A 27,918-nucleotide genomic window follows, 5' to 3' on the forward strand; every position below is an offset into this window, starting at 1 on the left:
AGCTGCCAAGTGCATTACAATTGTAAAATTAAGGATTTCTGTGGCTTTGATAACTGCTAGAAATATTAATTCGACACAGTATACCTTTATTTATTCTTTTACCATTTTTTACTACGTCTATTTTTTTGTAATTCTCTTTATGTAATATAATATGCAGCTCTTCTTTGAGTTACTGCAAATTCAGTTGGTTGAAGTGTGGATGTGAAAAATGATTGACCATCAAAAATGAATCGGGGCAATAAATGGTGGTGGTTGCATATTTAAATAAAGAAAAGAATGTACGTGTGTGTGACTGTCTTTTCCATGTAAAATTTTTCACCAGCTCAACATCACACTTGGCCGTTCTATTGCCTCAGACTCAAGGGAATGCAGTGTCAAGTGTGAAGTGGATTGGATGAGTGGTTCTCAAGAAGGGTGTTAACAGCCCACCACAGTGTTCGACATGTCCCCAGCACTTCTGGGGGGCAAACAATCAACCCTTTGCTCCCAGAGGGCATGCAATCGGGACTACTATGTTCTTCGACCAGGCACCACACTACTGCTGCAGAAGAGTTTTTTTTTTTTTTTTTACTGTAAAGAGAACAGGAAGTGATTCTTTGTTTTCCCTCTCTTCCTCCTTTCTTTTCTTGTGCAGGTGAATGATTACGAAACAGGGAGAAGTCTTCGCAGTGCAACGCTGTCCCATGCTGCTCCCTCCTCTCAGGGGATGGCCAAGGTCCAGGATGGACACAGTAACGCATGTGACAGGTACATCGAGCCATTCCTTGAAACTTTGAAATTATGGTTTTTAACAAATGTACCCGGCTATTTAAGCATTTTTATTTATATGCTGCAGCCCTGCAATGTTAGAAGAGAGCCAGGATGGTATGGACAGTGGTACCCTAAGTCCTGCCTCAGCTCGACAGGTCACCATCCAGCGCCACCCTACTCAAGGCTTCGGCTTCATTGCAGGCAGTCAGAGGCCTGTAATTGTACGCTCCGTCTCTGCCGGTAAGTGTGTGCGCATTTAGTAGAAATAGAAGCAAAAAGAGAGAACATATGAGGAGGTGAACAAATCATCATTCTCTACATCCTGTGCATTGATTCTTAACACAGCCTGTCAGCACCCGTGTCTGATTGGACTTCAAGCTGATTGATGGCACTTACCAACGTTGTTTCCTCCTTTGTAGAGCCTTCCATGTGTTGTACTTCCACTTAGATGTACATTACTTTGGATAAAAGCGTCTTATTATGGGATTGTAGCATTGTAGGTGGATGTCTCTAAGTCGATCCTATAACGACTCAAATTAAATTTTCCTTTTACTGTTTTTATATGAAACTGTTTGCTGGCTGTGTGTCCCATCTAATTTGCAGACGGCCCCTCCTTTGGCAAGCTTCTCCCAGGAGACCAGATATTGGCCATTAACGAAGAGACGGTGAGCGACGCGCCCAGAGAGAGAGTCATAGACCTTGTAAGGTAACATCCTTTACTGTCCCAGGAGGGTGGGAGGGGGAGAGGGCCAGGGGGCCAGGGGGACCAGAAGCATGGGCAAGTGGAGATAAAAGAGGACACGGGTAAAAAAAGAGCGGATCAAAAGGAACAAACTGTTCTTATTGCTTGATGATGCGTTACATCGACACAAACCTGTAGATGAGTCAGTCCTTTTGCAGCTCAAGGACAGCGAGGAAATGGCAGATATAGACCAGCAGAAGCTCTCCAAATACTGTGCTGTCCGCGGCGTTATCTAACACACTTATACTTTCTGTTGTCTCTCCATAGACGCTGCAAAGAGACTATAGTTCTCACTGTGCTGCAGCCCCATCAGGTAGTATAATGGGACACTCACTCTCTTTCATGTTCTCTCCCTCAGGATTTCTCTCTCTCTTCATCTGTCTTAACACTTTCCTGTCGCTCTGAATCATACAGCACAACCAAACAGAACTCTGTTCCAACAGTGAGCAATAGTGCAGTGCAGACATACAGTACATTAGTATTCATGGCCATGATCAGGCCTACGCTTTAGAGTAATTTCTTTTTCTGGTAACCCCTTTCAGAGCAGCTCCATATAAGTGCATCAACACCTACATTTGGCCTTTTAAAACAGAGAGTGTGCGCGTATCCACCCATATAGAGGAAGGAGAAGTACTTATTCAGTTGACAAAAGAACTGTATATATTGATATATGAAGGTGAAAAACAGATTTAAAAGTGGAAAAATAATCGTATCATCAGACTTTTTGGTTTCAATTTTTAGGTTGGTTTAGAACAAACAGTCTGACATTCATATGGGTTTTCTAGCAGATCTGCAAGATTCTGCCCATGAGTTTAACCTTAAAGGCTAATATCCTTTTAGTTCTTCAACCGAAAGGCAATTTGAAATTATGTGATTTTAGCAGGTAAATCACGTTAGCTGTGTCGCATTGCAGCAACATTATGCACATCTCTTTAGCACGGGCACTCACATGGGCTTTTCTGTCATTTATGTATTTTCTTTCAAGCTGACTCAAGGATTCTTCTCTCTCTCTCTCGCCCTTTCTCTTCTTATCCTCAGTCACCTAAGTCTGCCTTCATAAGTGCAGCCAAAAAGGCCCGCCTGCGAACCAACCCGCCTAAAGTGCGCTTTTCCGAGCAAGTGTCCATCAGCGACCCAGACTCAGTAAGATCACCTCATCTTGTCTCTCTTTGACGCATGCATGCAAAAACATTGCACCCTCCTTATTTGTCACTCTCCTTTGTTTTATCGGCAATCGCCAAAAAGCTTCAAGTATCCTCTCCCCATCCCTTCATTCTAGTCTGAGCTCCTCTTATGTATGTCTGATTCAATGGTTTGGCCTTGAATAGACAACCCTTGCAGTATAGCAACCTCAATGTTTTCAAAGGCATTTTAAAATCAGCCACAGTTTCACTTAGAAATGGTAATTTATTTGTGTTTGTTTTTTAAAATCTAATGTATATGGTGTCTAATCTTACCTGCATGGTTGCACGAGCAGAGATTTTACATTTATGAGTGGCTTTGGTTATAAAGCTATAGACCTTGTTTTCCTCTTGCTATAATCCTGCAGTATGGTGATAGATCTGCTAAGTCATAACTCAGGCTTTAGTGGCTTCCAATCTGCACAGAGGAACAGCATGTTTAGCTTTCTGAATACTTAAGTTCTCCAAAAGCAGACTGCCGGGCATCTGCTGTGGAACAAGCTCTCCATTTCTACTAAATGCATTCTATGAGACAAATTGTTGCAACAAATGTACAGTATACTTCCTTTTACTGTCACAATTATTGTCTGCCCAGCATTCTAACAAATCTCATCATCTAACTAGAAACAGAGCAAACAGGAAAGAGATAAAGATTGATCTGGTCTTGGCCCTAAATTATGGATATTTCATTCGGACTGCAAGGTGGTATCCATCTCTACATCTTTGACAGATGTCACATCAGGCCCACTGGCTCTGTCTTATTATATTACAGTTTCTTTTATCCCTCAAATCAAAACTGTGTTCTTTGAAACTACATAATGAACACTGAGTCATCTTCTCAAAATGGCCTCGGAAAGATTTTTAAAAAAAAGAGAAAAGGGATACGAGGGGCGGGGCATTGAAGGGGCGGGAAGAAGCCTGTCAAATCAGATTCTCACCAAAGTGAGCTGAACTACATACTGTATCATAACTTTTCTTCTGACAGGTGATTTGACTAAAGGCAGCCACCTTGAATTAGGCCTCTTCCCTTTGCAGGCACTGAAAATATTCAATCCCACCAGCCACTGTCCCTTGAATGGCACACACAGTGCATGAATAGACTGGTGAATTTGATTGTCCTGCTTTGATCAAGGGATCAATGTAACGAGTGCGCCTTTTCATACTAAAATAAGTGCTGCTCTTCAGTCTTCTTTGTTACCTCCTCTTTTTCTCTACTTTTTTGCAAACACCTACTTTGCAGCTGATTGTGTTTGAGATGAACAATTAATTGCAGATTACCTATTTGGTTCACTTTCTTTCACTTAAACAACGCTGTTTTTCTCTCTTACTATCTTTCAGACAATGCTCAAGGACGACTCCTTGCTACTCATACCAAATGTGTTGAAGGTGTTCTTGGAGAATGGGCAGATTAAGTCCTTTACGTTTGACAGCCGTACCACTGTTAGGGTATGTATCTATGCCAGCTATTGTTATTTTTAAAGCTAGTGTGAGGAACTGTGAGGAGACAGCTGACTGTCTCATCGTTTTGCTGATGTTGTCCCAGAAACAATTTTATTTTAATTTTATTTTTTACAAGAAACTCATTCTGCTGACTCTTAGAAGTCAAAGGTGACATTCACGATTCAACTTTACAGTGGAAAATGTCAACAAAAGGTACATCCGGTCTGTTTGCTGAAAATTGCTTTGTGGGACACCAATCCAGTGGCAGCAGAGGAAGGCAGTGAAAACAGTTGAAGTCTTGATGATCTTTGCATTTTTAGATCACATAGACTAATATGTATTAATAAACCCCTCCTAGTAGCTTTAATAATGGATCCATTGGATATTAATATAAGTCAAAAGCCTATGATTTTCAACAAACACTGTGATTCTAAAAGGTTCCTATGGTGTATTTTAGTGTGAACTTTACTCGTATTTGGTCAGTGACTTTGAGTGTTGATCACTTGGATAGTAGAACATCATCTATTTCTCGAGAACTGGTAAAAACCATAGCATGGCTAGAATGAGTGTGAAATATGGATTTATTCATCAATGTTCCAGTAACCAAACTCCCAATTAATTAATCGCTCAGTGTCTATTTAAAGCGTAATCAAAGCTGTTTTTGCCAACACACAGCTATACAGTCGAAAATGATCATTTCTGGAGGTTGTGTCTACAGCTTGATTTGCTGCCCAAAATAGATAAACAATAATCAGTTAAACAAAAGATTTTTCATTATGTATAATGAAATGATTGTGAAGGTGCGTCACACAGATATACATGTTTAACATCAACACTGAAGCCTGAATTATTGTCTAATGATATATAACAAATAAGCAACCTTTTTTTAAATTCAAGATTACAGTTAGAGTATGTGAATAACAACATAAAGCAACAATTGAATTCAGACTGAGGTCATTTCTGTCTCCAGGATAAGTATGACATCTCCGAGCAGACTCATTAAACAGACACTATTAGATTTCACAAAACTCTCTCGCTCTTTGGAGGGAGATCAAGAGTTTAGAAGGGGAACACAGCAGCACTTTAAAAGACCGATGGAGGAAGCTCTCCTGTCAGCCTAACTAAATGGTATTTCAGCATAATAAGAGGGCGTAGATCAATAAAACAATGCCACAGATAAAATCGATGGAACAAAAGAATACCTTGTTGTGTACCCAGTAGGCTGTCTGTAATTTAAAAAAGCTTCCCTACAGTGTTTTAGATGACAATCTCAGCCATTCTGTGGGTCCTTCAGTTAATAGTGTGGCCTCCCTGGACATCATTTAGAGAAGACTGCACTGGTCGATAATGTTAAAAACTGCTTAACCATGTTTTTCAGAGACAGCTGATGCAGAGGTTACATCAATGGTTGTAAAATTAAATTGTTTATTGAGAGCAAACCATTAATATACTTATCAGCTTCAAATAAGCCTCATAGCAGAGGCTTTGAGACAAACTACAGCAACATATCATCACAATAATATCCCTAATGTTTTATACTTATACTTACTTTATATACATCATACATATATACGCTAATTGGCCGATTTATTAGGTACACCTTGCTAGAAATGGTTTGGACCCCCAATTTATTTCCAAACTGCCTTAATTCTTTGTGGCATGAATGGCTCTTGCTGGAAATATTCCTCAAAGATTTGGTCCACATTGACATGAAAGCATCACACAGTAGTTGGCTGCACATGCATGCTCCTATTCCTCTACATCACAAAGGTGCTCTTTTGGATTGAGATTTGGTGACTCTGGAGGCCATTTGAGTACAGGGAAATCATTGTCATCTTCAAGATACCAGTTTAAGATTATATGAGCTTTGGCTTTATCCAGCTGGAAGTACCCATCAGAAGATGGGTACACTGTGGTCGTAAAGGGATGGACATGGTTAACAACAATACTCAGGTAGGCTGTGGCGTTTATACAGTGTTCAATTAGTACCCAGGGGCCCAAAGAAAATATCCCCCAACCAGAGAATTGCCGGTTAAAGTCCCAATGCAGACCAAAATATTGAAGTTGATCTGGTAGCTATACCATTGGTAGAGGTGCCAAATCTCTGAGCACTGCCGAGGTGCCTTTGAGCAGAGGGCGCTTCCAGTGGGGGCAGTTGGAGCACTCTGACAACTCTCCATTAAGGAATGTCCTCAGGTCCTGCTTGTGCATGTGTGAGATTCAGGCCTGTGTGTGTGAGAAGCATGTCTAAAAAATAATAACAGGAAAACTGAGACTCATCAGACCAGGCAACATGTTTCCAATCTTCTATTGTCCCATTTTTAGTCTGCCTGTGCAAAGTGTAGCCTCAATTTCATGTTCTTAGCTGACAGGAGTGGCACCTAATGCAATGTTCTGATGTTGTCGTCCATCTGATTCAATGTTCGAGGTGTTGTGCATTCACAGATGCTTGTCTGCATACTTCAGTTGTAATGAGTGGTTATTTGTCTGGCCATTCTCCTCTGGCATCAAGAAGGCATTTTCACCAAGATCACAGCAGTTGTGTGTGTGTGTGTGTGTGTGTGTGTGTGTGTGTGTGTGTGTGTGTGTGTTTACCTAAGGCAATTTAGGCAAAACTTCCACAGATAGGGCTCTCTCTAAATTGTGAAGCGGCATTTAAAGTAAGCTCTAAATCTTTACTGATCTGCACAAGAGCCAGTTTGCCCTTTGCAGGAATTTTTTTTCTCGGATGCTCTCACTGCAGAATAAGAAATAAATATGAATACATCCTAACTGTGAAAATGTGTGAAACCTAAATCTGTTTCCATCTCTCTTTCTGCAGGATGTGATGTCCTCCCTGCAGGACCGCCTCTCACTGCGTTATATTGAGCACTTTGCCTTGGTGCTAGAGGCAGGCAGTCTGGACCAAAACCAGAAGTTGCATCTGTTGCAGGAGAATCAGCCTTTGACACATGTAAGATGCTCAAATCAAAACATGAAAATTAAGGAATATTTAAAAAAAAAAAAATCTTCAATTCATTTAAAATGGTATTGGTGTTAGCAGCATGCTTCTGAAAATGCACTTCTGGATACAAACTTCCTCTGTTGTATACATTTGCTTCCACTGTTTTAATTCCTAGAAGTATTTTGTCCCGTTGGTTATGAGTTCCAATCTTCTTCTTAATCAGATAAAACAAAGTCTATAGATTGCAGAACATCCTGTACAAAATGGTACTATTACATGTGGGACTAATGTTAAACATTCAATTTGTTATCTCCCTCATACCATCCAATCCCTTCAGGTCGTGCATAGAACCTATTTCCAAGGGATGAAGTGTCTATTCCGCGTCTGCTTCTTCCCCAAGGACCCAGCTGACCTGCTGAGAAGGGACCCTGCTGCATTTGAGTACCTCTATATACAGGTAAAGCACTGCACTAAAGTGGAATTTAAAAGGAATGTCATTCAATCTCACGACACTGTTGGAGAACTGTCTCCCTTAAGAGCAGCCTTTGTCAAGAGGAAGCTACAAGAAGTTTCTCAACTTTACCTTTGGCTTCTCTCAACAATTTCAGAGAAGAGTGTTTTGTGTCACAGGCTTAAATGCCCCTATTGAGTGCTCTCCAAAAAGTTTCTAAATTAAATGCAGTAATCCAACAGCCTAGCATTTGGAATCTGTTTTTAACACAAGGATTTTAGTCTTTACCAGAGTTGTTTGCAGTTGGCATTGTTCAAAGGACCTATGATCCTGTCCTAACAGTGTCGCAATGACGTCATCAAGGAGCGTTTTAGCATGGATTGGAAATCTGACATCACGTTACGACTGGCTGCGCTCCATATATACATCACTGTGTCCTCTGCACGGCCTAATCAGAAGATCTCTCTCAAACATGTAGAGTAAGTCCACAAACTTTACATTTTATTTGCTTTTAAATGAACTTTGTGAGTAATTGCAAATCAAATTGATGAATGACATTTGTTGACCTTATTAAAAATGATCGGTATTAAATCTCAAGTCCCAAAGTTTGTTCATTCAATGATATCTGAATGATTTATATCTCATCTGAAAGGATTTAAAAACTCGAATTACTCATTGATCATTTCCCCAAGTTTGCTATGTTAAAGAAAATCCAGTGCTCAGTAAAATTACAGCTCTCCCTCAATATCCTCATTTATCCTCAGTACCTTAACCTAGAAAGTAATTAGCTTCTGGGATCACAAAACTTACAGAAGCAGAATAGATCCTGTGAGCATGTAAAAATAGTTGAAGATAGTATAAGCTTAGCCGACTGTGTCTTCCTCTTCCAAACTCTTTTGAGTTAAGAAATTGTCCCTGGACTCTGATTAACAACTTCATTGATGTGCTTCTCTTGCTTGCATTCTTCAGTCATCTTTCTTATTACTTTCAATCATAGAAAAGAGTGGGGATTAGAGCCTTTCCTTCCCCTAACTCTACTTCCAACTGTTAAAGAGAAGAATGTGTGTAAGACCTTGTCTCAGCTGCTGAAGACCTACCAGCACCCACCACCTTCTGGCAACAAGGTTTCTATGACATTTCCATTACTGCAACATGTATATTTCTGGTATATGGTTATACTGTCTGTTTTTAAATTGCTATTGTAGAAAAAACAAGCATTTTATAAAGACCTGGGACATCTTGCCATCTTGTTAAACCGTTGCTTACTTTTAAAACTACACCTAAAAAAATCTTGTGATTTTGTTTTAATTCATTGCATTCTATGATTGTCTGGTTGAAAAGTAGTCCTTTATCTTTGGACAAGCCCTTCCTCTCTACAGATTTAACTGTTGCATAAGACATAACAATCCAAATCCTGTTGCTAAATAGTGCCCCCATGAGGGCATCGAGGCAACATGTACAGAAATGAACATATCTTGTTTTTTATTCTTTTGACAGGTCCCTCCACTCCAAGGAAAGCTTCAATACATGCGTGTACTAAACGACCTTCCACCTTTTGGTGGAATACTGTTCCAAACTGTCGGACTGGTAATATATATTTTAATCTGTTACAGGAATACATTTGTTACTTCCTTGCGATGTGCTTATAAATTTAGGTATAGTTCTTGCAAGGTCTATGCTTTTGTAGATGCACAAATTAAACACTTTGTGAGATTTTTCTGAAAAAGTAATTCTAAAGTGTACTATAAGAGAAATACAGTCAAATGGTTGTGATCTTCCACAGGATGACAAACAATCATCTACAACATTATTGGTGGGTCCTCGTCATGGCATAAGTCATGTTATTGACCTGAAAAACAACCTCACAACTGTTCTGACTGAGTTCAGTAGGGTTGCCAAGATCCAGCTCTACAGAGAAAGCCAAGGAGTGGCTCGTGTGGAGGTTACAATCCATGAGGCCAAGGTATTTCAATAAAATATTTGGAATTGCACACTCTGATTGCACAATACTCCAGCTGTAAAAAAAATATCTTGCATGCCATCTGTAATATTCCCATTAAACTTCATAAATGATATTACTGAGTGAAAAAACACTTTTTAACTTTTTTATAAATTTAATTTTATCAGATCATTACAAAAAGAGCAGGCAATGCTCATTGCCTGTCCCCTAAAAAGTCTCCTAATTCCCCTCCCTACAACCCATTGCAGCCCCTGGTCCTACTCATGGAATGGCCTGATGCCAGTAATTTCGCATGCCTGATCTCTGGCTACTATAAGCTGTTTGTAGACCCAAAACGGACCATCTACTTTCGGACCCCTGGTCAGTCTCAGCTGACCAAGGCAGGTATGTATTTCTCTGGTCCGGCAAAATGCATCAAAAGTTAAATCTACTTAAAATAAAACACTTAAAGCTTGTCTATTGTTGCAAAATGAATAGACAAATCTCTAAACAACATATTAAGCACTGCATGTCAGGCAACCTTTTATGTATGTTTCGTCTACATGGATATTGATCTGCTTTTCCATTGGCTGAAATCATTACCCGTAGCAACCAAGTTGTTCTGGACCTGCCATCCCATGGCGCCCTCTGCTGTCTCTTCTCTCATTTCAGTCTTGACTCATTGGAATGGGATACTCCATATTTGTTTTTCTGACATAAAGCATCATACAACTTTCTGAATGATTTGTAATTTGTCCAAATAAACTTTACTGTAACCATCAACATCAACTGTTCAAAAATCAACAGAGCCTCTGCCATCTGCTGTAGTCTACATTAAAGAGGATTCATTATACCATCACATTCCATCAGAATCTAACCCTCCAACCTCAAACAAACTTCAACTCGTATTCATCCCTATAAAAAACAATCTCCATGTGACCTCCAGCCGTCGCCTCTTCTTTCCCATCTGGATATTCTCCATCCCCATGGTTCCTAACACCTTAAACTCTCCACTACTCTGATAATTCTATCCTCAGATTACAGAGGCTCCCACCATGCCCACCCACGGTCTGGGGCAACCAGCTTGTCAAGTGGAGGGCGGCGAGCGGACGAGCGGGAAAGTTCACACAGGGAGTCAGGTTCTGCAAGGGCCGTAGTTCCGGCAGAGCCTCAACATCTAGGCCTGTGCCATGTCCATCTACGAGAACAACAACAATTCCAAACACTCCAAACACAAGCTGAAGCTGAACTCGATATCAATGAGAACTTTATTTCCCAAGAGCTGCCTGGCCGGACCCGAACCAAGTCAGACCCCACCCAGCAGAGTTCAGAGGAAATAGCAGGGGCTATAGAGAGCCCACCAATGGATAATGCAGGATTTAGAATTAGAGCCCAAACAACAACAAATCAGTCCCAGAAAAACACAAGATACTTCTGTGACTCCTGCAAAGCAAGACATAGGGCAGAGGGTCAGTCAACAGCTATGAACAGTAGTGGGAGTTCAGGAAAACACTGCTCCAGTTCTTGTGCTTCCCGAGATGGAGGTGCTGTTGACCTTATGGCCCTACCTCCCCCAGGAAACGAAGAGGAGGAGGTTGAGGTTGAAGGAGAAAAGCTACAACCACCACAACCTGCTATTGCTGCTCCACCACCAGGCTTCAGAGACAACAGTTCAGATGAGGATGACACAAAGAGAAGGAGGAGGGCTCGAATCAGTGCCAGTCCAGGGGTCACGTCTGGGAAGCCAGCCCAAGCCAAGGAAGATGTGCCTGTGACATTGATCGATAATGTGGCTACCAGGACAGTCCGTGATCATGCCCAGGAGCTTGATGATGCTCTGGTGTCCACCTTACAGGCACTAGAGGCTTTGGCAGCCTCTGAGGACTACCCCCATCATCCTCAACAGCCAACACAGGCTGCAGGTCAACAGCCTCAGTCATGCCACAATCCACAATCCTCATGCACACAAATGAAAAAAATACTGTTGCGATAAATGTTCATTTTTTAAGTCAAATCTCCATGTCAAATGGCAAGAAAATCCTGAATTGCATTATTTAACAGTAGCAATGTATTTATGATCATTTTAAATTGCATAAGACAGAGGGTACAACACAACCTCACATTGAACAATAATACAATTTATACAATTACACAAAAACAAAAGAAATAAATTAAAACGATGCTTGTGAAGACGCAATAGCTGGTTTTTAACTAATGTTGTGATCCTTAGATACATTCTAATAGCCTGTTTCAAAAAGTAAACTTTAATTTGCCAACTAAGTAATCTACAGATTGAAATAACAGTGAGAATATGAGTATAAGCCTCAAAAGAGCTTCAACCCTGATTCTGAAGGACTAACTTTGGGATTTACCAAATTATTTTGATTGTTCTATTTTGTTCTTTTTAACTGGTCTATGAGGTGCAATGATTGTCCTAACAGTGTGCTTTCTTACCTTCTTTCTCAGGGCTGATTGTCTTAGCTGCCATTACACCAGAGTCATCATTGGACTCAGGCCACGAAACAAACTCATCTGAGCTGACAGATGTTTCGGAAATGGTGTCTGCCATGAAGCAGAACCAGAACCAGGCCTACCTGCTAGCTCACCATATCAACAAGGAACGTATCCTCTGTCGCCGCGACTTTCCCCTTGCTATCCCTGGCTGCACTGCAAAGACAATAGGAACTGGGGCTTTTTCTGTTGGCCAGATTCGTGCTGGCTGTCCACCCAAGCAAGTAATCCTCAGCAAGACTGTTCCCTTTAAAGTAAGTCCTAGTCAAGAATCATCAGTGCTTAGTGTTTTGACAGAACAGGGGGGGGATAAAGACACTACTCAGCTTAAACAGAAAGCAGAAATGAAAGCAAACTCTGAGTCCACCAAAGCAGACACCCCTGATCCCCCCTCTATGTCACCTGAAGAAATTAAAATGTTGAATGCTCCAGCTCAAGTCAGTAAAGATCAAAAGCTATCAAATTCTTTCGTGGAGACACAGCCCCAAAATCTGTCAGAGAGTAAAACAGGGAAGACAACAGCACCTCTTAAAACAGAACCTAGCAACAAAGCCTTACCTATCCTCCTGCCTGTGGACAGAACTGCCTCTGTCAAGATTTCTCCTGCTAAAATGTGCCCAGATGCCAAGACTGCCTCTTGTGAGACCATAAAGCCTTCAAGCTCTACAGAACTTCTGCCAGTTGATGATCTTTTCTGCACATGCCCTGTGCAACAGGAGCCTGGGAGTAAACTGAGACTTAAAGACCCTCAGGTTCAGAAGGTAGTGGTGTTTCAGTCCTCCTCCCCCACAGATGATGAGCGTCTTAGGGCTAAAGGTCTCCAGATGGCTAACAGCAAAGACAATTCAGTGAGAGTTGGAGCAGATACTAGTTCGGCAAAACACAGCCCTCAAATAGAAACTAAATACTCCCCTCGTTTGCCTGTAAAAGCAGAGAAAAAGGAAGCAGCTGAAAGCAAGGCAGATGGCACCCAGGGGATATCTAATCCTGAGGCTCAGAAATGTCTCATAAAATCTTTACCGATTTTAGATGATCCAATGGCACCTAGCCCCTTGGTGGAAAAAGTCTCCACACTTCCAGCCAGAGATTCAAAGAAGCAGGGCAGTGGTAAGGGAAAGTCCCCACGCAGTGCCCCTTTCTTGAGCTTTAGAAACCTTATTTCAGCTACGTTCCCAGCAAGAATGCGAAGAGAAACGGATGAGCGAAGGGCTCAATTGCAAAAAGTCCGTCAGTATGAGTTAGAGTTCTTGGAGGAGCTGTTAAAACCCAAGTCTTCCAAGGGTGAATTTTTGCCCCAGGGATCCTCACCAGTGCCCTCAGGCACTCCTTGCGCCTGCCAGCTCCGCACAAGCCCTGTCCTCAAGGCCCCAGGTATCTCAAGGGAGCAACGACGCAGCTGTGACTGTAAGCGGATGTGTAGAGGAATGCGACTACCTGACACACCTGTTGGCTCAACAACAGAAACTCAACACAGAGGCAGAGAGAGAATTATCTCAAAAACCCCTCCAACAGTCTCCAAAGCCGCTCACACCCAAGGTGCTACAAGACGACCTCAGACCTTAGAGATCAAAACTACACGAATACGCTCTACTAGCCTTGAGTCAAGAGAGCCAAGGGGAGAGCAGGGTTCCTGCTTGCCTACTTGTACTTCTAAGACAGACTGCATGGGAGGTCCACAATATAAGAAGCTCCAGAGGCGATATAGCATTGGAGAGCTAGAAAACAGCACTAACACACCTGTGTATGCTGAAGTAAAGCCAAAGGCTAAGAGTCTAGAGAAGGAGATGGAAAGAGTAAGGGCCACAGGACTGAGACTCCCCACACCAATCGAGCCGATCCACACTCAGTCTCATCAAGATAAGGGGAAAAAGGGTGTATATTTCATTCAGGGAGAAGATCTAGCGCGTGAAAGTAAAGATGGGCCTGGAGAGGTGCTGCTGACCTTGCCCAGTGAAGACAGTGATGACAAAGATAAATGCTGCTCATTCTGTTTCTGCTACAGGAAGTGTGAAGCAGCAGATGAAAGCAGTGAGAAGGATGAGCTCTCGTACTCAATTCCCCTTCAAGTCCTTCCAGGCATGGAGCTGGACTCGCGTACCTTCCCTGTTGTAAGCAAAACCCTACAGGTTCTAAATGCAGAGGACTGTAGTGGGGAAGAGGAAGAGGAGGAGGAGGAAGAGGAGGAGTCACAGACACAGGAGATTGACCTTAGAGCCTGTAGTACACTGGAAGGGAGCCTGGCACGGGTACAAGCTCTGCAGGGGAAAAGTTTCAGCTTGCCTGATGGTTTCCTTAATGCGCAGTTAGATGCTAATGAGTTGCTTGCCATCCTGCGTCAGTGTGCCAGCAGCCCACAAGCCGAGGGTGAAGCTCGTCTTCCTCCCACACAGATTACAGAATACAAACAGGAGTTGGCGGTGCGCTTCAAAGAATTCCGATCATCTTGTCGACGAGTGGCAAGTGTTGAAAAAAGCCCAACACGTATGCTTGCAGTTGTATCAGCCAGCTTTCAAGTATTGTGTGAATTGACTCAGACCTTCATTAAATTAGTCAGGGGAGTGCGTTCTGAAACTCAAAGGCTGCAGCTCTTGAGAAAAGTTGAGGAGGTAGCTATCAACTACACTTTGCTTCTACGTGCAGCAGAGGAATCAATGGGACACTCAAGTAGCTTGCCAACAAAGACTGTGAGCCCTCAAGTTCCGTCAAACACCAATAATATGAGCTCTCTCACTCGACCCATCAAAACCCTGCCTGCCCTGTAAGAACAAAGCTGACAAGGATGTACCCCAATGGTCCAGATTGTGACTGGCTACTCTATCCAAAATTATTATTTGTTTGTTTACATTTTTATAAGTCATGCAATTAATCATATTTAGTGAAAATGGAAATGAACATGTTCCATCCCATGTTTACAGTCCCTGAGGTAGCCTTGTGGATCTTGTTTTGAAATCTAAATCTACACTAAACTAATGCACAATGGAATAAGAACCCTATAACAGACTGGGTAAGACAGGGCTTATCATCTCATCAATACAATATATGATATCATGATAGTATAATATTTTATATGTAATGTACATTTGAGTTGTGTCTATTAGCAAATAATATAAAGTTTTGTGAAGACAAAAGTGAAGAATATATTTGAAATGTATTGTTTTAAGAGAACTATAAAGATCACAATAAATCATCAGAAATAAATGTATGCTATGGAAAAAAACATTTCAGAGAACTCATAAAGTAGCGACTTTTGTTAATTGCATAGTCCAAAGCCTTGGTTTGGCTAGATGGTGATGTAATCGTTTGTAAAATTTTCTAACTGTTGTACTGCAAAATGGAGATCTCTGTTGGCTTTGTAGAAAGTGTTTTGCGTACTGATGTGAGAGTAAAAATCTCAGAGCCAGTATTGGAAAATGGAAATGGCTGAAAGAAAAAATATGACATTGTACACTGACCTACAGCCCAATCTCTCACTATAACAGTGCAGGTATGAACACGCCTGCTCAGGGCAGACAATGTAGCAGAGACCCAAGTCATAGTCTAAGTACTATACAGTAATGAGTGTTGTTACCTCGCTCGGAGAAGGGATACTGTATTTAATAACGCACAGTGTATTTTACACATCACTGACCCATGTCATACTTGCATTACACTGACATAGTTAGAAACAGCTGTCCACTTGCAAGTGAGTAAGCTTATCACAAAAATATTGCACAACCTCTGAAATTAGCTCTGCAAGTTCAAATGTATCTTTTATTGTTCAATTAAGTGTTTTTTATTCACAGTGCTGCAGAATAACTGACTTTAGTCCACAACACCAGTTACACAAAATTAATCTCCTCAAAGCTAAAGCTTACCCATTTCAAAGGATCCTTTGTTTTATTCAGGTTTTCAGATACAGTATAAACAAATTGCTTTCTATGTGCTGTTATACATTGTGCAATCTAGCAAATATATAAAAAACACACAAAGTAGTTTTCTATGTATTTTAATAAAACTAACATCTGTTTCCTGTCTGAATTTTTTTTGTCTCATCCTCTTGTTATTCTTGGAAGCAAATCACCCAGGCTTTACAGTTGTGCTGGCCTAACGTGTACTGGACATACTGTTATAAGATATTGCTATTAAACAACATTGTTAGTAATATCCAGGTTCCTGCAGTATAAAAGACAAGTGTAGTGTGAAGGAAAGTACATCAAAAGGCAGGCGTTCCAGCACATTTTGTTGGTTTCAATTTTTTTTTTAGATATTTACAACAATCTCTTTTAACAGTTTGTCCTCTGCTGTTGATGTGGCATACTCCATTACCATATGCAGTGTTTTTTTTCCTCTGTTACTGTACTGCATGTTGATCCCTAAGGTATTAGACTTCAAGGGTCAGATTCGTAAACAACTGTAGGGTATGAGACTGTTTATAAAGAATATTTTAGAATTCTAAAGCGGAAAATGAGCTAAATTGAAAGGCTGTGATGGCAATACGAGTGTTTTGCAAATAATTTTCTGTACAAAAATGTATTATTCTACTGTGCAAATGTAAATAGCAAGATAAAATACGGGAAAAAAAACAGAACACTTTTAAAACCTTGTTTCAATTTATCCAAACTCTTCACTATTTTGTAAAAAAAAAAAAAAAAAAAAAAAAGAAAAGGAAACAATTAAACATGTCTGTAAGGTAATTATTTATAGTAGTAATGTAACATAGCAATTAATAGTAAAACATATATTTTAATGAGTATATTATATGCATAAAGCATGGGACATGTTTATTTTTATAAACAAAAATATCCAAACAGTATTATCTCATCAGCACTTGAACATCTGACATTATGATGAACATTTGTTGTGGCTGTCATGTTCAGTTGCTTTGCTAAACTCTGTGGTTTAGTCTGTGTTTCATTCACATGATGAGCCAGCAATGGCTTAATCCATTGTTTCTTTATGTGCACTTTTTCATTTCTGTCTTTATTGACTGTCAATGATCTTGTTTTCACTGTGGTCTTCTGTGTGTGTACAACCTTAAGTCATGTTTTAAGAGCAATAAAGTTTATTGTATAAACTCTTTCAGAGAATTTGGAGATGACATGTGGTTAACTTGTTGTAGAGACAGGGTGCCTATTTGAATTACTTAAAAATAATAATAATTCATGTCAAAGATAAATGAAGTGTTTCTTTTGAAGCTGCCAGCACATCCTAAATACTGTTGTTGCCTCAGGCGAAAACTAATGTTGACTCAACAGTGTAAACCTCACTGACTTGACACAATAACCATTAACACATTTTTGTTTGTGTTGTTGACATTTAGGAAAGGTAAAGTTGTGTTTTATGTGTTTTTCATTTTTATTCTTAAGCATTTGAATAAGAAAATTGAAGCTAGCCAACAACCATACAGGGAACTACCTAAACAATAAAATAACGCTTTCTTAATTTGCAAGACTACAGCAACAGAAATGAACAACAGTTTTGCACACTTGTCAAACATAAACACACAGCAATGCATCACTGTTAAGAAAGCTAAAGTCACATATTTAAGTATCCCAATATTAGATTTATGATGATCTAGGGTCATTTTAATCCACTTTGCTGGCTCTGGCATGGCTAGGATACGAAAATGCCCTTACATTGTAACACAAAAGTGAACATGCATATGTTAAAACAACATTTACTTAATTTTTTTCTGCATTTTGGTGAGGCATAATGGTGCATTAATCCGGCATGTCATCTCTCACGATGCCAGACATATTCCAGGAGATTTTACCTAAATAACAAATATTGCTTTAATACAAAGGGGAAAGTGCAGTTCATTACCTGAATTGCGATTAGAGAAGGGCTGATTAGGACATTAACCAAAAACTTTAGATCAAATTAACATCAACTGTTTCATAGCCTACACATACACAGCAGTGCCCTAAACATATCAGAAAAGTTTGCCAGTTTAACATCAATATCGGTGTTTTCAATTTAGATTTTTTTTCTGGCAATAAAATGAACAACATCAGCTCACGAGTCAGCTTTTAATTGGTGTATCTGTACAATTATGTGTTTACTTACTTTGCGCTCTTTCAATTTAAATATGTTGGCTTACTCATTCAAGAGCATTTAAATATGGATCCCTTGCTCGCTCACGCGCACATGGCTTTAGCTCCTGTACGCAGTTTACGTCAGTACGTCAGGAGGACGTATGTAAAAGCGTGCGCGCAACCTCAGGAGGAAAACCCGCTCGCGACATGTGTGGGACATAATGGTGGATAGGTAGGGAATACACTGTAGCCCAGCGCGAGCTGCTCATCAACTGTTGAACGATTTCCAGTTGTTTCTTTGATACCTGCGTGTTTATTACTGCCCGCTGGCGTAGCCCGCTCGAATTGATCGACGCCCTGGACCGCAACAAAATGCCGAATATCAAAATATTCAGTGGTAGTTCACATCCGGACCTGTCGCAGAAAATAGCAGACCGACTTGGTCTCGAGCTGGGAAAGGTTGTCACTAAGAAATTCAGCAACCAAGAAACATGGTGAGTTGTGTTTTTGTCTGACTACGAGAAGCAGCTAGCAACAACCAGTAGTGGTGTGACAGTAACTAGCACGCAAATGTTGTAGCTTAGCAACATGTATGTGGCTGGAAATGTTGTGTCACTGTAAATGTGTCGCGCAATGTTGTTAGGGAATTGTAGTTTACGCATGCCTGAGATATTCACGCTTACTTACAGCCTGAACATCCTTAACAACAAAGCCTTCTTCCGTTTATAAATCAACTGAACTTATTACGTCGAAACATTACGAAGTGACACATTATGTGACTCAGCACGCTGTGGTTTAACTCTCATTAACATGTTTACTCTCCCTCATCTATCTCCTGGCTGCTATGCTGTGTTACCTTCATGACACTAAGTGCTGTTTGTCTTTTCGCTCCTCTCTTCTTGCAGCGTGGAGATAGGAGAGAGTGTACGTGGGGAAGATGTTTACATCGTGCAGAGTGGCTGTGGGGAGATCAATGACAATTTGATGGAGCTGCTGATCATGATCAATGCCTGTAAGATTGCTTCGGCCTCCAGGGTCACAGCTGTCATCCCCTGCTTCCCATATGCCCGTCAAGACAAGAAGGACAAGGTGGGGGTGAGAGATATCTGTCTTATTACTTCTGTCATGCCATTTGCCATCAAGCATCATGACAAGAAGCCTGTGGCCATCTCCATCAGTAAACACTTGACGAGGCATATTTGCGTTTTCCTTCTTGTTTGCTTTTCCGTCTTTCATCCTATATGCTTTACGTGTTGGCTGTTTCCCTGTCATTCTTACTTGTTTGGCTATTTGCATGTTGTTTACTCTCACCACAGAATTTCAGTCTTTTTGCATGGATAGAATTTTGCACTTCATACAAGAACAATAAATGTTTAAAGTGCTGTAACAGTTGGACTAAGTTACTTTGAAATTGAGTTCTTTGGACTGTTTTAACTTATGGAAATGAAAAGTTGTCTATGAGCTAAGCCAATGGCTAAATGTTATTATTAGAAACAAGCCATGCTTGCCTCTTCAATCAGTCCATGTGACTGAAGAGATCTGCTTTCATTTCAGAGCCGTGCACCTATCTCTGCCAAGCTGGTGGCCAACATGTTGTCTGTGTCAGGCGCAGACCATATCATTACCATGGATTTGCATGCCTCACAGATACAGGTGAGCAGCACAAAAGTACATCTATTCTGCCAATTACAATGCCTGTGGTTTATCTTTTAATTGTAGTTTCAAATACTATATGCCTTTTTTTTAAAGCTAAATCGCAATCTTATGTTATAGCCTTCAATTTACACAGACAGGACAAAGGGAGATGAGCCTTTTTTTTGGTCCTGAAAGCCAGTAGTTTATGTTGAACTGCTTTGTCCTTACATCTTCTTCTTATCTTTTTACAGGGATTCTTTGATATCCCTGTTGACAACTTGTATGCAGAGCCAGCTGTACTTAAATGGATCAAAGAGAACATACCAGAGTGGAAAAATTGCACCATTGTCTCACCTGATGCTGGAGGAGCAAAAAGGTTATGCCACTGTCTTGATATAGTACTCTACCCATAACTCCAAACAAACTCCCACATACTGTTTGGATTAGTGTGTAATAAACTTTGGAGTGAAAGTGCTAGCGTAAAATCAATGAAAATGTATTGTCTATTGCAGGGTCACTTCAATAGCAGACAGGCTGAATGTGGACTTTGCTCTTATCCACAAAGAGAGGAAAAAAGCAAATGAGGTGGACCGCATGGTTCTTGTTGGAGATGTCACGGATCGGGTTGCCATACTTGTAGATGACATGGCGGATACATGTGGCACAATCTGCCATGCTGCTGACAAGTGAGCCTCTTTAGTTTTATATAAACGGGGAACTTGCGAGCGAAACGAAGTACTTCAACCACATACGTATATCACAATCATGTGGAGATGTCAACGTACTATTTCTCTCCCTTAGACTTATTTCTGCAGGTGCAACCAAGGTGTATGCAATCCTAACCCATGGCATCTTCTCTGGCCCTGCTATATCACGGATAAACAATGCATGCTTTGAGGCCGTGGTGGTCACCAATACAATCCCTCAGGAGGAGAAGATGAAGCATTGTCCCAAAATACAGGTGAGGTTCAATACTTTATTCATCCCTTTTATTTATTTACTGTTGATTAAAAAAACATTGTGCCAAAATAACTTATGAGGATGGATTTTCTTTATGGTAAAGTACTTGGACATAGTCACTGTTTTTTCTTCTATATATTCACAACATCCCTGTTTCTCTCTCCAGGTTATAGACATCTCCATGATCCTTGCAGAGGCCATCCGTAGAACTCACAACGGCGAGTCTGTGTCGTATCTGTTCAGTCACGTCCCCTTGTAACAAAAAAAGTGTCATGCATCTACTTCCTGCTGTTACGCCAAATAAGAGAATAGGGAATTCCCCACCAAATACGCAACCATTAACAAACAAGGTTCTTTTTACTAGCCATGAGAAAAAAAGAAAGAACCGTCATGTCTGTTACTACCGCTGACCCCATTCATGTGAGCCCCTCTCCCTCTCCGCAGTGTCCATGTCAAGGGCACCAAAGCAACCGCAATCTACCTATTTAGGCCAGCATATTTATTGTATTTGGATAAATAAGTGTTTATCCACTGTGAACTTTGTCTCACATTTCATAAAATGTATATCAGAGTTTCTCCTGACCATCTCGTCTCTCCAGGAGTCAGTTCAACCTGTTGTCTAGGAGCTTCTAAACATTTTCCCGGCAGGTTCCAGTGGTCAGGAGAAGCACCTGCCATATAAAGCTGTCACAGTGCTTTTTGTTACAGTTAGTCAAACATTTGTTACAGGTGTAGTTTTTCAGTGTTGCTCTTGTATTTCTTGCTGTTTCAGAGATTACAAATAATGAAGTGAATGTGTATTGAACTACTTTACAGTGCCACTGAAGCTCCACTCAACCGAGAGTGCCTCAACAGTCTGAAATGATACACATTCTTCCTCCACTCTCAGTTTCTCCTCACTCCTGTTTATTATTATTGTTTATTAATGAAGAATTTAGATGTGTCCATCAGAATGTAGAAAATGTTTTGGGAGTGTTCCTGTCAACTCTTGAGGTGCCCTCCTTTGAGTGGAGTTTGCCCGGTGTCCAGGGTTCACCCTGTATGGTTCTCCTTTGAAGGTCTGTCTTTATAGAAGCTGTGGGGTTTTTAGTTTGGGGTCTCTGCAGGCTGGAGCTTCCTTCAGAAATGTTCACCTGCTTTTTTTGTGCTTTTTTTTTTCTCCTGTGTTTTTAAATGTGTTGGAGGAAGGTTTTGTCATCAATGTGTACATTTCAAGCCTCCATGTTTACTTTTTCAGTAGGGTCAATGCACCAATCATTTGATGATGCGTTACTAATCAAATTAAATGAGTGCAATCTTAATTCTAGTACTTGTTTTTTTTTTTTTTCAAACATAAGCCTTTTGCCTATTTTAATAAAATATATATGCCCTCAATATCCATACACCCAAGATATTGCTTTAATTAGCACATGTAACAGGAAGTGTGTAATACATTAGTTTATTTCACTTTGCAAAATGTGTGTAGAGAAGAATAAAGAAATACTTCTACTAATTAGAGTTTACAACTGTCTTTTTATATGTTAAAGAAATATGAAGTTAAAAAAAAAGCTTTCTCAAAAATAACTTTCCTTAATGTATAATGACTTGAAGTGCTTTGCTGTAACTGCAGGCTATGAACAGGTGGTAGGCCTTTATATATACCTATGGGCCTTTCTCGTGAAGCAGTTCATGTTCCGGTAAAAGAAAGACTTTGACTGATAGACACAGGAACCAATCACTGACTTGAGAGACAGAACATCTCAACCAGAGCTTTAGTTTCAACCAATCGCTATTCCAGAAGAGGCGGGACAAGCTCCGATTCATTCAGCGCTTTCTCTTATCCTGCCACCATAACGCATCTCCGGTCGGTCAATAAACGTTATGATTGTCCGTTTTTGTGTGAAACGTCTGAAAAACGTGTTCACATTGTAGCTTGAAGAATATCCACAGACTGCAGAAACTGCGTTTCGACAGAAAAACAGACGTTTCAACGCCGTTATGTCGAAACGATAAAAAATTTTTTAGCGGATATTGCACATCAAGAATAACGTTTTCTACAGTTTTACTGCCTTGGTGAGTGCAATTTAAACCTGTGATCACAGATTATTGTCCACGTTATTTACCTTTTATTTCATTTTCTTTGCATCCTTCCATAATTATTGTTGTACTTTCAGTTACAGTCGAATTGAAACGTGCGACTGTTTCGTTTCTGTTTCTACAAGTATCATTTCCCACTCATGCAACTGCTCTGTATCAGGGCAAGAAAGAAATTATTTACTTTGTTCCAATTTTTCTCAGCTCAAGGATGGCAGGAAGTCATGACAAAACCCTTGATGAGAAGGGTCCTGGAGGCTCCAGGGCTCCTTTGCAAGCCTTTCTGCATGGAGGGATCTCCAACTTGGTATCAACCCTCCCCGCCCTTGTTGTCTTCCCTGTCTATAAAACAATTTTCCGTCAACAACTCCACAACACCCCAGTTCACCTTGCAGTGGCACAGCTCTACAAAGAGGGTCCAGTAAAGCTCTACAGGGGAGTGGTCCCTCCTTTGCTGATGAAAACACTTAATGGTACACTGCTCTTTGGCCTCCAGGAAAACCTCCTCCATCAGCTCTCCCTGTCATCCCAAAATGCCATCTCTGCCTCTGCCCTGTCTGCTCTGGCTGGTTTTGGAGCAGGTATTGTGGAAGCAATGGTTTTTACCCCTTTTGAGCGTGTCCAGAATGTGTTGCAAAATGGCCTAAATGACCGTCATGTGCCCACCATGAAGAGTGTCCTTATGAGGCTGAAGTCAGAGAAACTCACTATGGGGCTCTACAGAGCCTTCCTGCCTATCACTGCCCGCAACGCTCTGGGCAGTTCCCTCTACTTCGGCCTGAAGGGTCCTATAGACGCTGTCTTGAAGGGACAGGGTGTCCCTCCAATGATCTCCTCCTTCATCTCAGGGGCCATGCCCTCCATGGCGATCAGCCTCGCCCTCTACCCACTGTTTGTCCTGGTGGCAAACATGCAGGCACAGGTGGTCCCAGGGGAAGGTAAAGGGGTCTTAGCATGTTGGAGGATGTTGTGGACATCTCGGCAGCAGAGTGTAGCACTGCTGTATCGAGGAGGTTCTCTTGTTATTCTGAGATCATGCGTCACATGGGGAATAGCTAATGCTATTTATGAACGACAACAGAGACTTTCAGGCTGACCAGATACTGTTAAAAATATGTGGTTTTGTTATTTTTTTATTTTGTTTTTGATAATTAACTTCAAGAGATGATGTGGCTATTTTAAATGTTTAAAAATTGATTCACAAGTGGATTTTCATTTTTAAAGAATCATTCACTTGTTTCTCTTGCTTAACTTACAATTTCTTACTCTCAATGTGCTGGTAAACATTGCTCCCTATACCACATTTATCAATGCACAAGGTGATCCTTTTTGCAGGTGCCATACCCAATGTGCCTTTTTCCCATCTGACATATCCTGGTAGGAAAAATCTCAGTTTCTCCTCAAACTTCACCAAAGGCTCTGTTCCGTTAAAGCATCCTGTCAGTGAGCCAGTCTGCACAATAGTTATATTTTTGTGCTATATCATGACAGACGTCTCTGGTGAAAAAGCACCTCTGCCTGGTTCAAACCAACTAACACTGCCAGTTTTAGAAGTCAGATTGCAGGAATATGTTAAAAGCACTTCTATCAGGACTTGGAATGATGCTCATAAGATACTGGTAAATCACAGGTGCCTTTTTTTTTGTATTCTAAAAGGATAAGTCCTCTGATGTTATTCCACACACTTCATCAGCACATACTATACATGCAATCACTGCTCACCCAGTAAAAAGGTTGAATATTATCTACTGTGGCTTATCTATATTATCTACTGCGAACACAAGTATTAAGATAAAAAGAGAGAACATTTTTTTTGGGACGGTAACCTTCATTAACGTGGCAGAGAGTATGACAACACTTCTGTCTCTAAACACAACTCACGATTGTTCACTTCTATTTTTTTTTTTTTAATCTTCTGGTAAAGTTTTTTTTGGAGGTATTTCTCCTCCCTTCTTAAAGCAAGGTCAGTCAAAAGATAGAAAACAGAGTTTTGAGGTTTTTAACAACTGTGTCCACATTATCTCAGACTAGCTGCTGTAGACTTGAGCACATCTCCCTTCTTTTTGCACTGGTTGAAGTATTAGCCATTTTAGTTCAAACTGGTCATAATTGAAATAAATAATGAACACGATTCTCCCCTATGCAGCAGCATTTAGCTTTTTTTTTATATTGCTCATTATGTCTAATGCCGCTCTGTGATGTTTGGATGTACTTATTGTAATTTGAATGAGTGGTTTTGATCTAGTTTTGACGGTTATTTACTCTCCCAGTCATGTTTGATTAAACAAATCCGTTTTATGGCTAAAGGGAGATCTGTAATTAAAATGGGCTGGAGCCCTTTATCAGCCTCTGCTACCAGTTGAATGGACATAATGTGAATTTCCCCACTTTCAAGTGCAATATTAAATCCCTGGAAGTCCTCCAAGTGGCTAAATGAGCTGTTCAGTGCATGTTCAAAGTATACTAACAAGATGTTATTTATATGTCTGTATGTGATAAATAGAGATAAATTAGTTGAACAAATAATGTGGGACTCTGGTCAGCACGCTTGCCATACAGCAAAAAGGTCCTGGGCAAAGATCTGCTCGTAAATTAATGTGAGGTACTTGTATGTCAGCATAGATGTGCATATACATGCATGATATTAAAATATATATTTTTTTTATTTATCATTGTGATACAATAATTTATCTATTCGCGTGTCTACTTCTCATCAAACCTGGGATGCCAATGGAATACTGCATACAATAATAAAGCTGATTACTGTGACTAAACGTGCACTTTCCTTCATTTCTGTGTTTTCTTGACAAGTAATTTGCTCATAACTAATAAAAAGAAACAACTTATAAACATGTCATGCCATAATAAAGCCACTAGGGGGCACTGTTCTTTAAACTTTGAACTAGTGAGGACGATAAAGTAGATTCCCTGAGCGCATCACAGCCCTAAATGTTGTTGCAGTTGACGACTAGAAACTTCATCCTGGCAGCAAATGAGAAGATTTCGCACACGAGCGCGGAATTACTTCTCCTTTTCATTTATTTGCGCATTCAAACAAACAACGTGCTTCGCATTCACAAAAACTCAGGTTATAGTCAATGGTGATTTTCAAATGATACTAATTTACAGTATAGTTTTATTTGTTGAATGTGTGTTATATGAAAGACGGTTGGGATGTTCCCACGTTTTTCTTGCTTCAAACAACAGGGCTGTGATTCCCGGTTGAGAACACACATTGTCAGTGGTTGCACTGTCCACGGATGTCATGGGAGGAACTACTGTAATTATGAATTAGGAGAGACGACTCTGGTCGTGCGGCTATAATTACTGAGCTGCTTGTGAAATTCAGGGAAGTCAGTTATACGCGTGTCCAATTGAAATGCTTTCTCGGAGTTTAAGGAGCCAATGAGAGACAGAGCATCCGAGTCCATGTTGGCGTGTTAAAGGGCGTGTTGTCTCTATTTAAACCTCTGGATTTAACACAGATTACACAGACGCACTCTACAGCAGTATACCTGTAAAACATCGCCACAGCGCATCCGTTCACCAGGTAAATACTTTGGACTGTCTTAATCGTTCAGATAGAAACGTAAGCCTACCTAAAGCAAATATATTAAGTATAGTGTTATTATTCCCATGTATTGTGCAATACTTCGGTTATATGCCATTTCAGTTCATGCAAGTTAACAGTTCACTCCGTAAACTACTGTCTAATTGTCCTATTTAGAAATATTTCATTGCTTTGCAGAGGGTGATACTGTATGTGTGAATTAATCATGAGCTGAAGTTTATTGGTGCAGCCCAGTCCTGTTTGGTCACATGTTATTTCTTTCACATGCAATCTTTTAAATCCCTTGTGTGTGATTTTTGAATCCTGTATTTTGATTGTGTTAAGAAAGGTTATGCTTAAACGTACTCTCTTTCTTTCTCCATTAGAAATCTTCGAAAATGGCAGACAAAAACATCGAACTCAAAACTGAGGTGGAGAATTATGAAAAGAAAAAATTGAGAAAATGTAGCACAACTGAAAAAAATACACTCCCTACTCAGCAGGGTAAGTGTTTCAGAGGGAAAAGGAATGTGCTTATAACACAAAATATATATATATTTTTGTATCAGTCAAGGATTGTCTTTTCTCAGATGTTTGTTCTACATCATTAAAAAAACCTACATTACTGTCATAATTAAAGGAAAAAGCAAACATTGTGTTAGTGATTACTCATAGGTACACGCCCAGATACCGCAGTGCTTGTCCTTGTTCTACTTTGAGCTAAACTTTATTGAGATAACTTTTCTCTTGATGTGCTCTAACATGAAGCAACAGGAACAATGGCCTTACAGATCAAGAAATCTTCAGATCAGATCTCTCTTGACTCATTCTTGCTCTTTATCCAGACTAACAAGTCTTTATGTTGGTGATTTAACACCCTTGGCATTCTACAGAAGTATGTCTCTCCAGCACTAGTTATGTCCACAGCTTTACTTGGCCTGGTTTTGGCCAGAAGCTTATGTTAGGATACATTTACAGCAGATCGATATTGCTGTATTATTTTCAGTACAGTGACTTTAAACACTAACAAAACTCTGAGCCTGTTGCAGAGTTTAGATTTTTTCTGTGGTATGGCATTAGAGTAGCCATTTATAATAAATTAACTTGGGATAAAAGTGATTTAATACGGGGCTGTTTGCTTTTTGTCCAGAATTCAGAACTGCTTTTTGGTCTCCTGCCTCAATAAAAATGTATTACATCATTTCTATCTATCTCTTTCTGTCTTCCTGTCTTTTGATTCTACAGAGATTGAACTGGAGAAGAATGCCAATGCCAATGCCAATGCCAATGCCAATGCCAATGGCCAAAACTGCTCTTAGTTCCTGGGCTGTTACAAGAATGCTGACCATCATCTACACTTCTTCCTCTGTTTTCAGTGCCGCCCTTTTTTATTTAAAAACAGTGTACAGTGTTTGGGGGAAAAAAATGTCTATAATTAAAAACTCTTCCAATTGGTGATATTTTTTTTTCTTTTGCTATGCAGTGGGCTGAGCAGTTTAAAACATTGATTTGGAAGGGTCATGGATCAAAATAAAAGAAAATCATTTTATAAATTGAAGGTAAACAACTGCATTATTAGCAAAACCATAACTATGTAATTTGTGCCATACGCAACATGTTCTGAAAATAAACCCATAAAAGGATATTAACTTTTAATAAAATGTATGAAAAAAGTTTTTTTTGAGTTGCAAAGTCATCATTGATATATTATATACACTATACCATGAA

The 27,918-nt window shown here is 40.2% G+C and overlaps 3 protein-coding genes across 8 annotated transcripts in view; all 3 read left to right on the forward strand.

The window, feature by feature from the left end:
* frmpd3 (FERM and PDZ domain containing 3) overlaps positions 1 to 15,907 on the forward strand; it is a 44,171-nt gene extending 28,264 nt beyond the window's left edge. Inside the window, exons 2-16 of one of the 4 annotated variants that reach the window (XM_079352080.1) lie at positions 635 to 747; positions 836 to 990; positions 1,354 to 1,456; positions 1,760 to 1,805; positions 2,531 to 2,635; positions 4,012 to 4,119; positions 6,935 to 7,066; positions 7,395 to 7,514; positions 7,851 to 7,987; positions 8,506 to 8,632; positions 9,006 to 9,095; positions 9,292 to 9,471; positions 9,684 to 9,852; positions 10,485 to 11,369; positions 11,914 to 15,907. In XM_079352080.1, the coding sequence (XP_079208206.1) occupies positions 707 to 747; positions 836 to 990; positions 1,354 to 1,456; positions 1,760 to 1,805; positions 2,531 to 2,635; positions 4,012 to 4,119; positions 6,935 to 7,066; positions 7,395 to 7,514; positions 7,851 to 7,987; positions 8,506 to 8,632; positions 9,006 to 9,095; positions 9,292 to 9,471; positions 9,684 to 9,852; positions 10,485 to 11,369; positions 11,914 to 14,720 (5,205 nt within the window). In that variant the 5' untranslated portion in view covers positions 635 to 706 and the 3' untranslated portion in view covers positions 14,721 to 15,907. Of the gene's footprint in view, positions 1 to 634; positions 748 to 835; positions 991 to 1,353; positions 1,457 to 1,759; positions 1,806 to 2,530; positions 2,636 to 4,011; positions 4,120 to 6,934; positions 7,067 to 7,394; positions 7,515 to 7,850; positions 7,988 to 8,505; positions 8,633 to 9,005; positions 9,096 to 9,291; positions 9,472 to 9,683; positions 9,853 to 10,484; positions 11,370 to 11,913 lie in introns of those variants that run through there. The other 3 variants (XM_079352081.1, XM_079352083.1, XM_079352082.1) reach the window with 3 other exon arrangements.
* Positions 15,908 to 18,170: 2,263 nt separating this feature from the next.
* prps1b (phosphoribosyl pyrophosphate synthetase 1B) lies at positions 18,171 to 21,868 on the forward strand. 2 transcript variants are annotated; one of them, XM_079352085.1, is made up of 7 exons: positions 18,171 to 18,466; positions 18,878 to 19,067; positions 19,527 to 19,625; positions 19,859 to 19,983; positions 20,120 to 20,293; positions 20,409 to 20,568; positions 20,734 to 21,868. In XM_079352085.1, exons 1-7 carry the CDS (start codon positions 18,345 to 18,347, stop codon positions 20,824 to 20,826), a joined length of 963 nt encoding a protein of 320 aa, XP_079208211.1. In that variant the 5' UTR covers positions 18,171 to 18,344; the 3' UTR covers positions 20,827 to 21,868. The 2 variants fall into 2 exon arrangements, with proteins under 2 accessions (XP_079208211.1, XP_079208212.1); XM_079352086.1 differs by having other exon boundaries at positions 18,173 to 18,466; positions 18,878 to 19,061.
* Positions 21,869 to 22,436: 568 nt separating this feature from the next.
* LOC306829476 (solute carrier family 25 member 53-like) lies at positions 22,437 to 27,866 on the forward strand. 2 transcript variants are annotated; one of them, XM_079352523.1, is made up of 4 exons: positions 22,437 to 22,619; positions 22,845 to 23,578; positions 26,577 to 26,694; positions 27,436 to 27,866. In XM_079352523.1, the coding sequence occupies exons 2-3, from the start codon at positions 22,852 to 22,854 to the stop codon at positions 26,618 to 26,620; spliced, it is 771 nt and encodes a 256-aa protein (XP_079208649.1). In that variant the 5' UTR covers positions 22,437 to 22,619; positions 22,845 to 22,851; the 3' UTR covers positions 26,621 to 26,694; positions 27,436 to 27,866. The 2 variants fall into 2 exon arrangements, with proteins under 2 accessions (XP_079208649.1, XP_079208648.1); XM_079352522.1 differs by lacking the exons at positions 26,577 to 26,694; positions 27,436 to 27,866 and having other exon boundaries at positions 22,845 to 24,428.
* Positions 27,867 to 27,918: the final 52 nt, after the last annotated feature.

Source organism: Symphodus melops (genome assembly GCF_947650265.1).
Source record: "Symphodus melops genome assembly, chromosome: 9".
NCBI lineage: Eukaryota > Metazoa > Chordata > Actinopteri > Labriformes > Labridae > Symphodus > Symphodus melops.

What these genes read in the sequence shown, in the direction of transcription:
- prps1b (XM_079352085.1), top strand. Translation starts at nt 18,345, where the DNA reads ATGCCGAATATCAAAATATTCAGTGGTAGTTCACATCCGGACCTGTCG. An exon ending in GATGCTGGAGGAGCAAAAAG is followed by an intron (nt 19,984 to 20,119) that starts GTTATGCCACTG and finishes TGTCTATTGCAG; the next exon opens with GGTCACTTCAATAGCAGACA. An exon ending in AGCATTGTCCCAAAATACAG is followed by an intron (nt 20,569 to 20,733) that starts GTGAGGTTCAAT and finishes TTCTCTCTCCAG; the next exon opens with GTTATAGACATCTCCATGAT.
- LOC306829476 (XM_079352522.1), top strand. Translation starts at nt 22,852, where the DNA reads ATGGCAGGAAGTCATGACAAAACCCTTGATGAGAAGGGTCCTGGAGGC.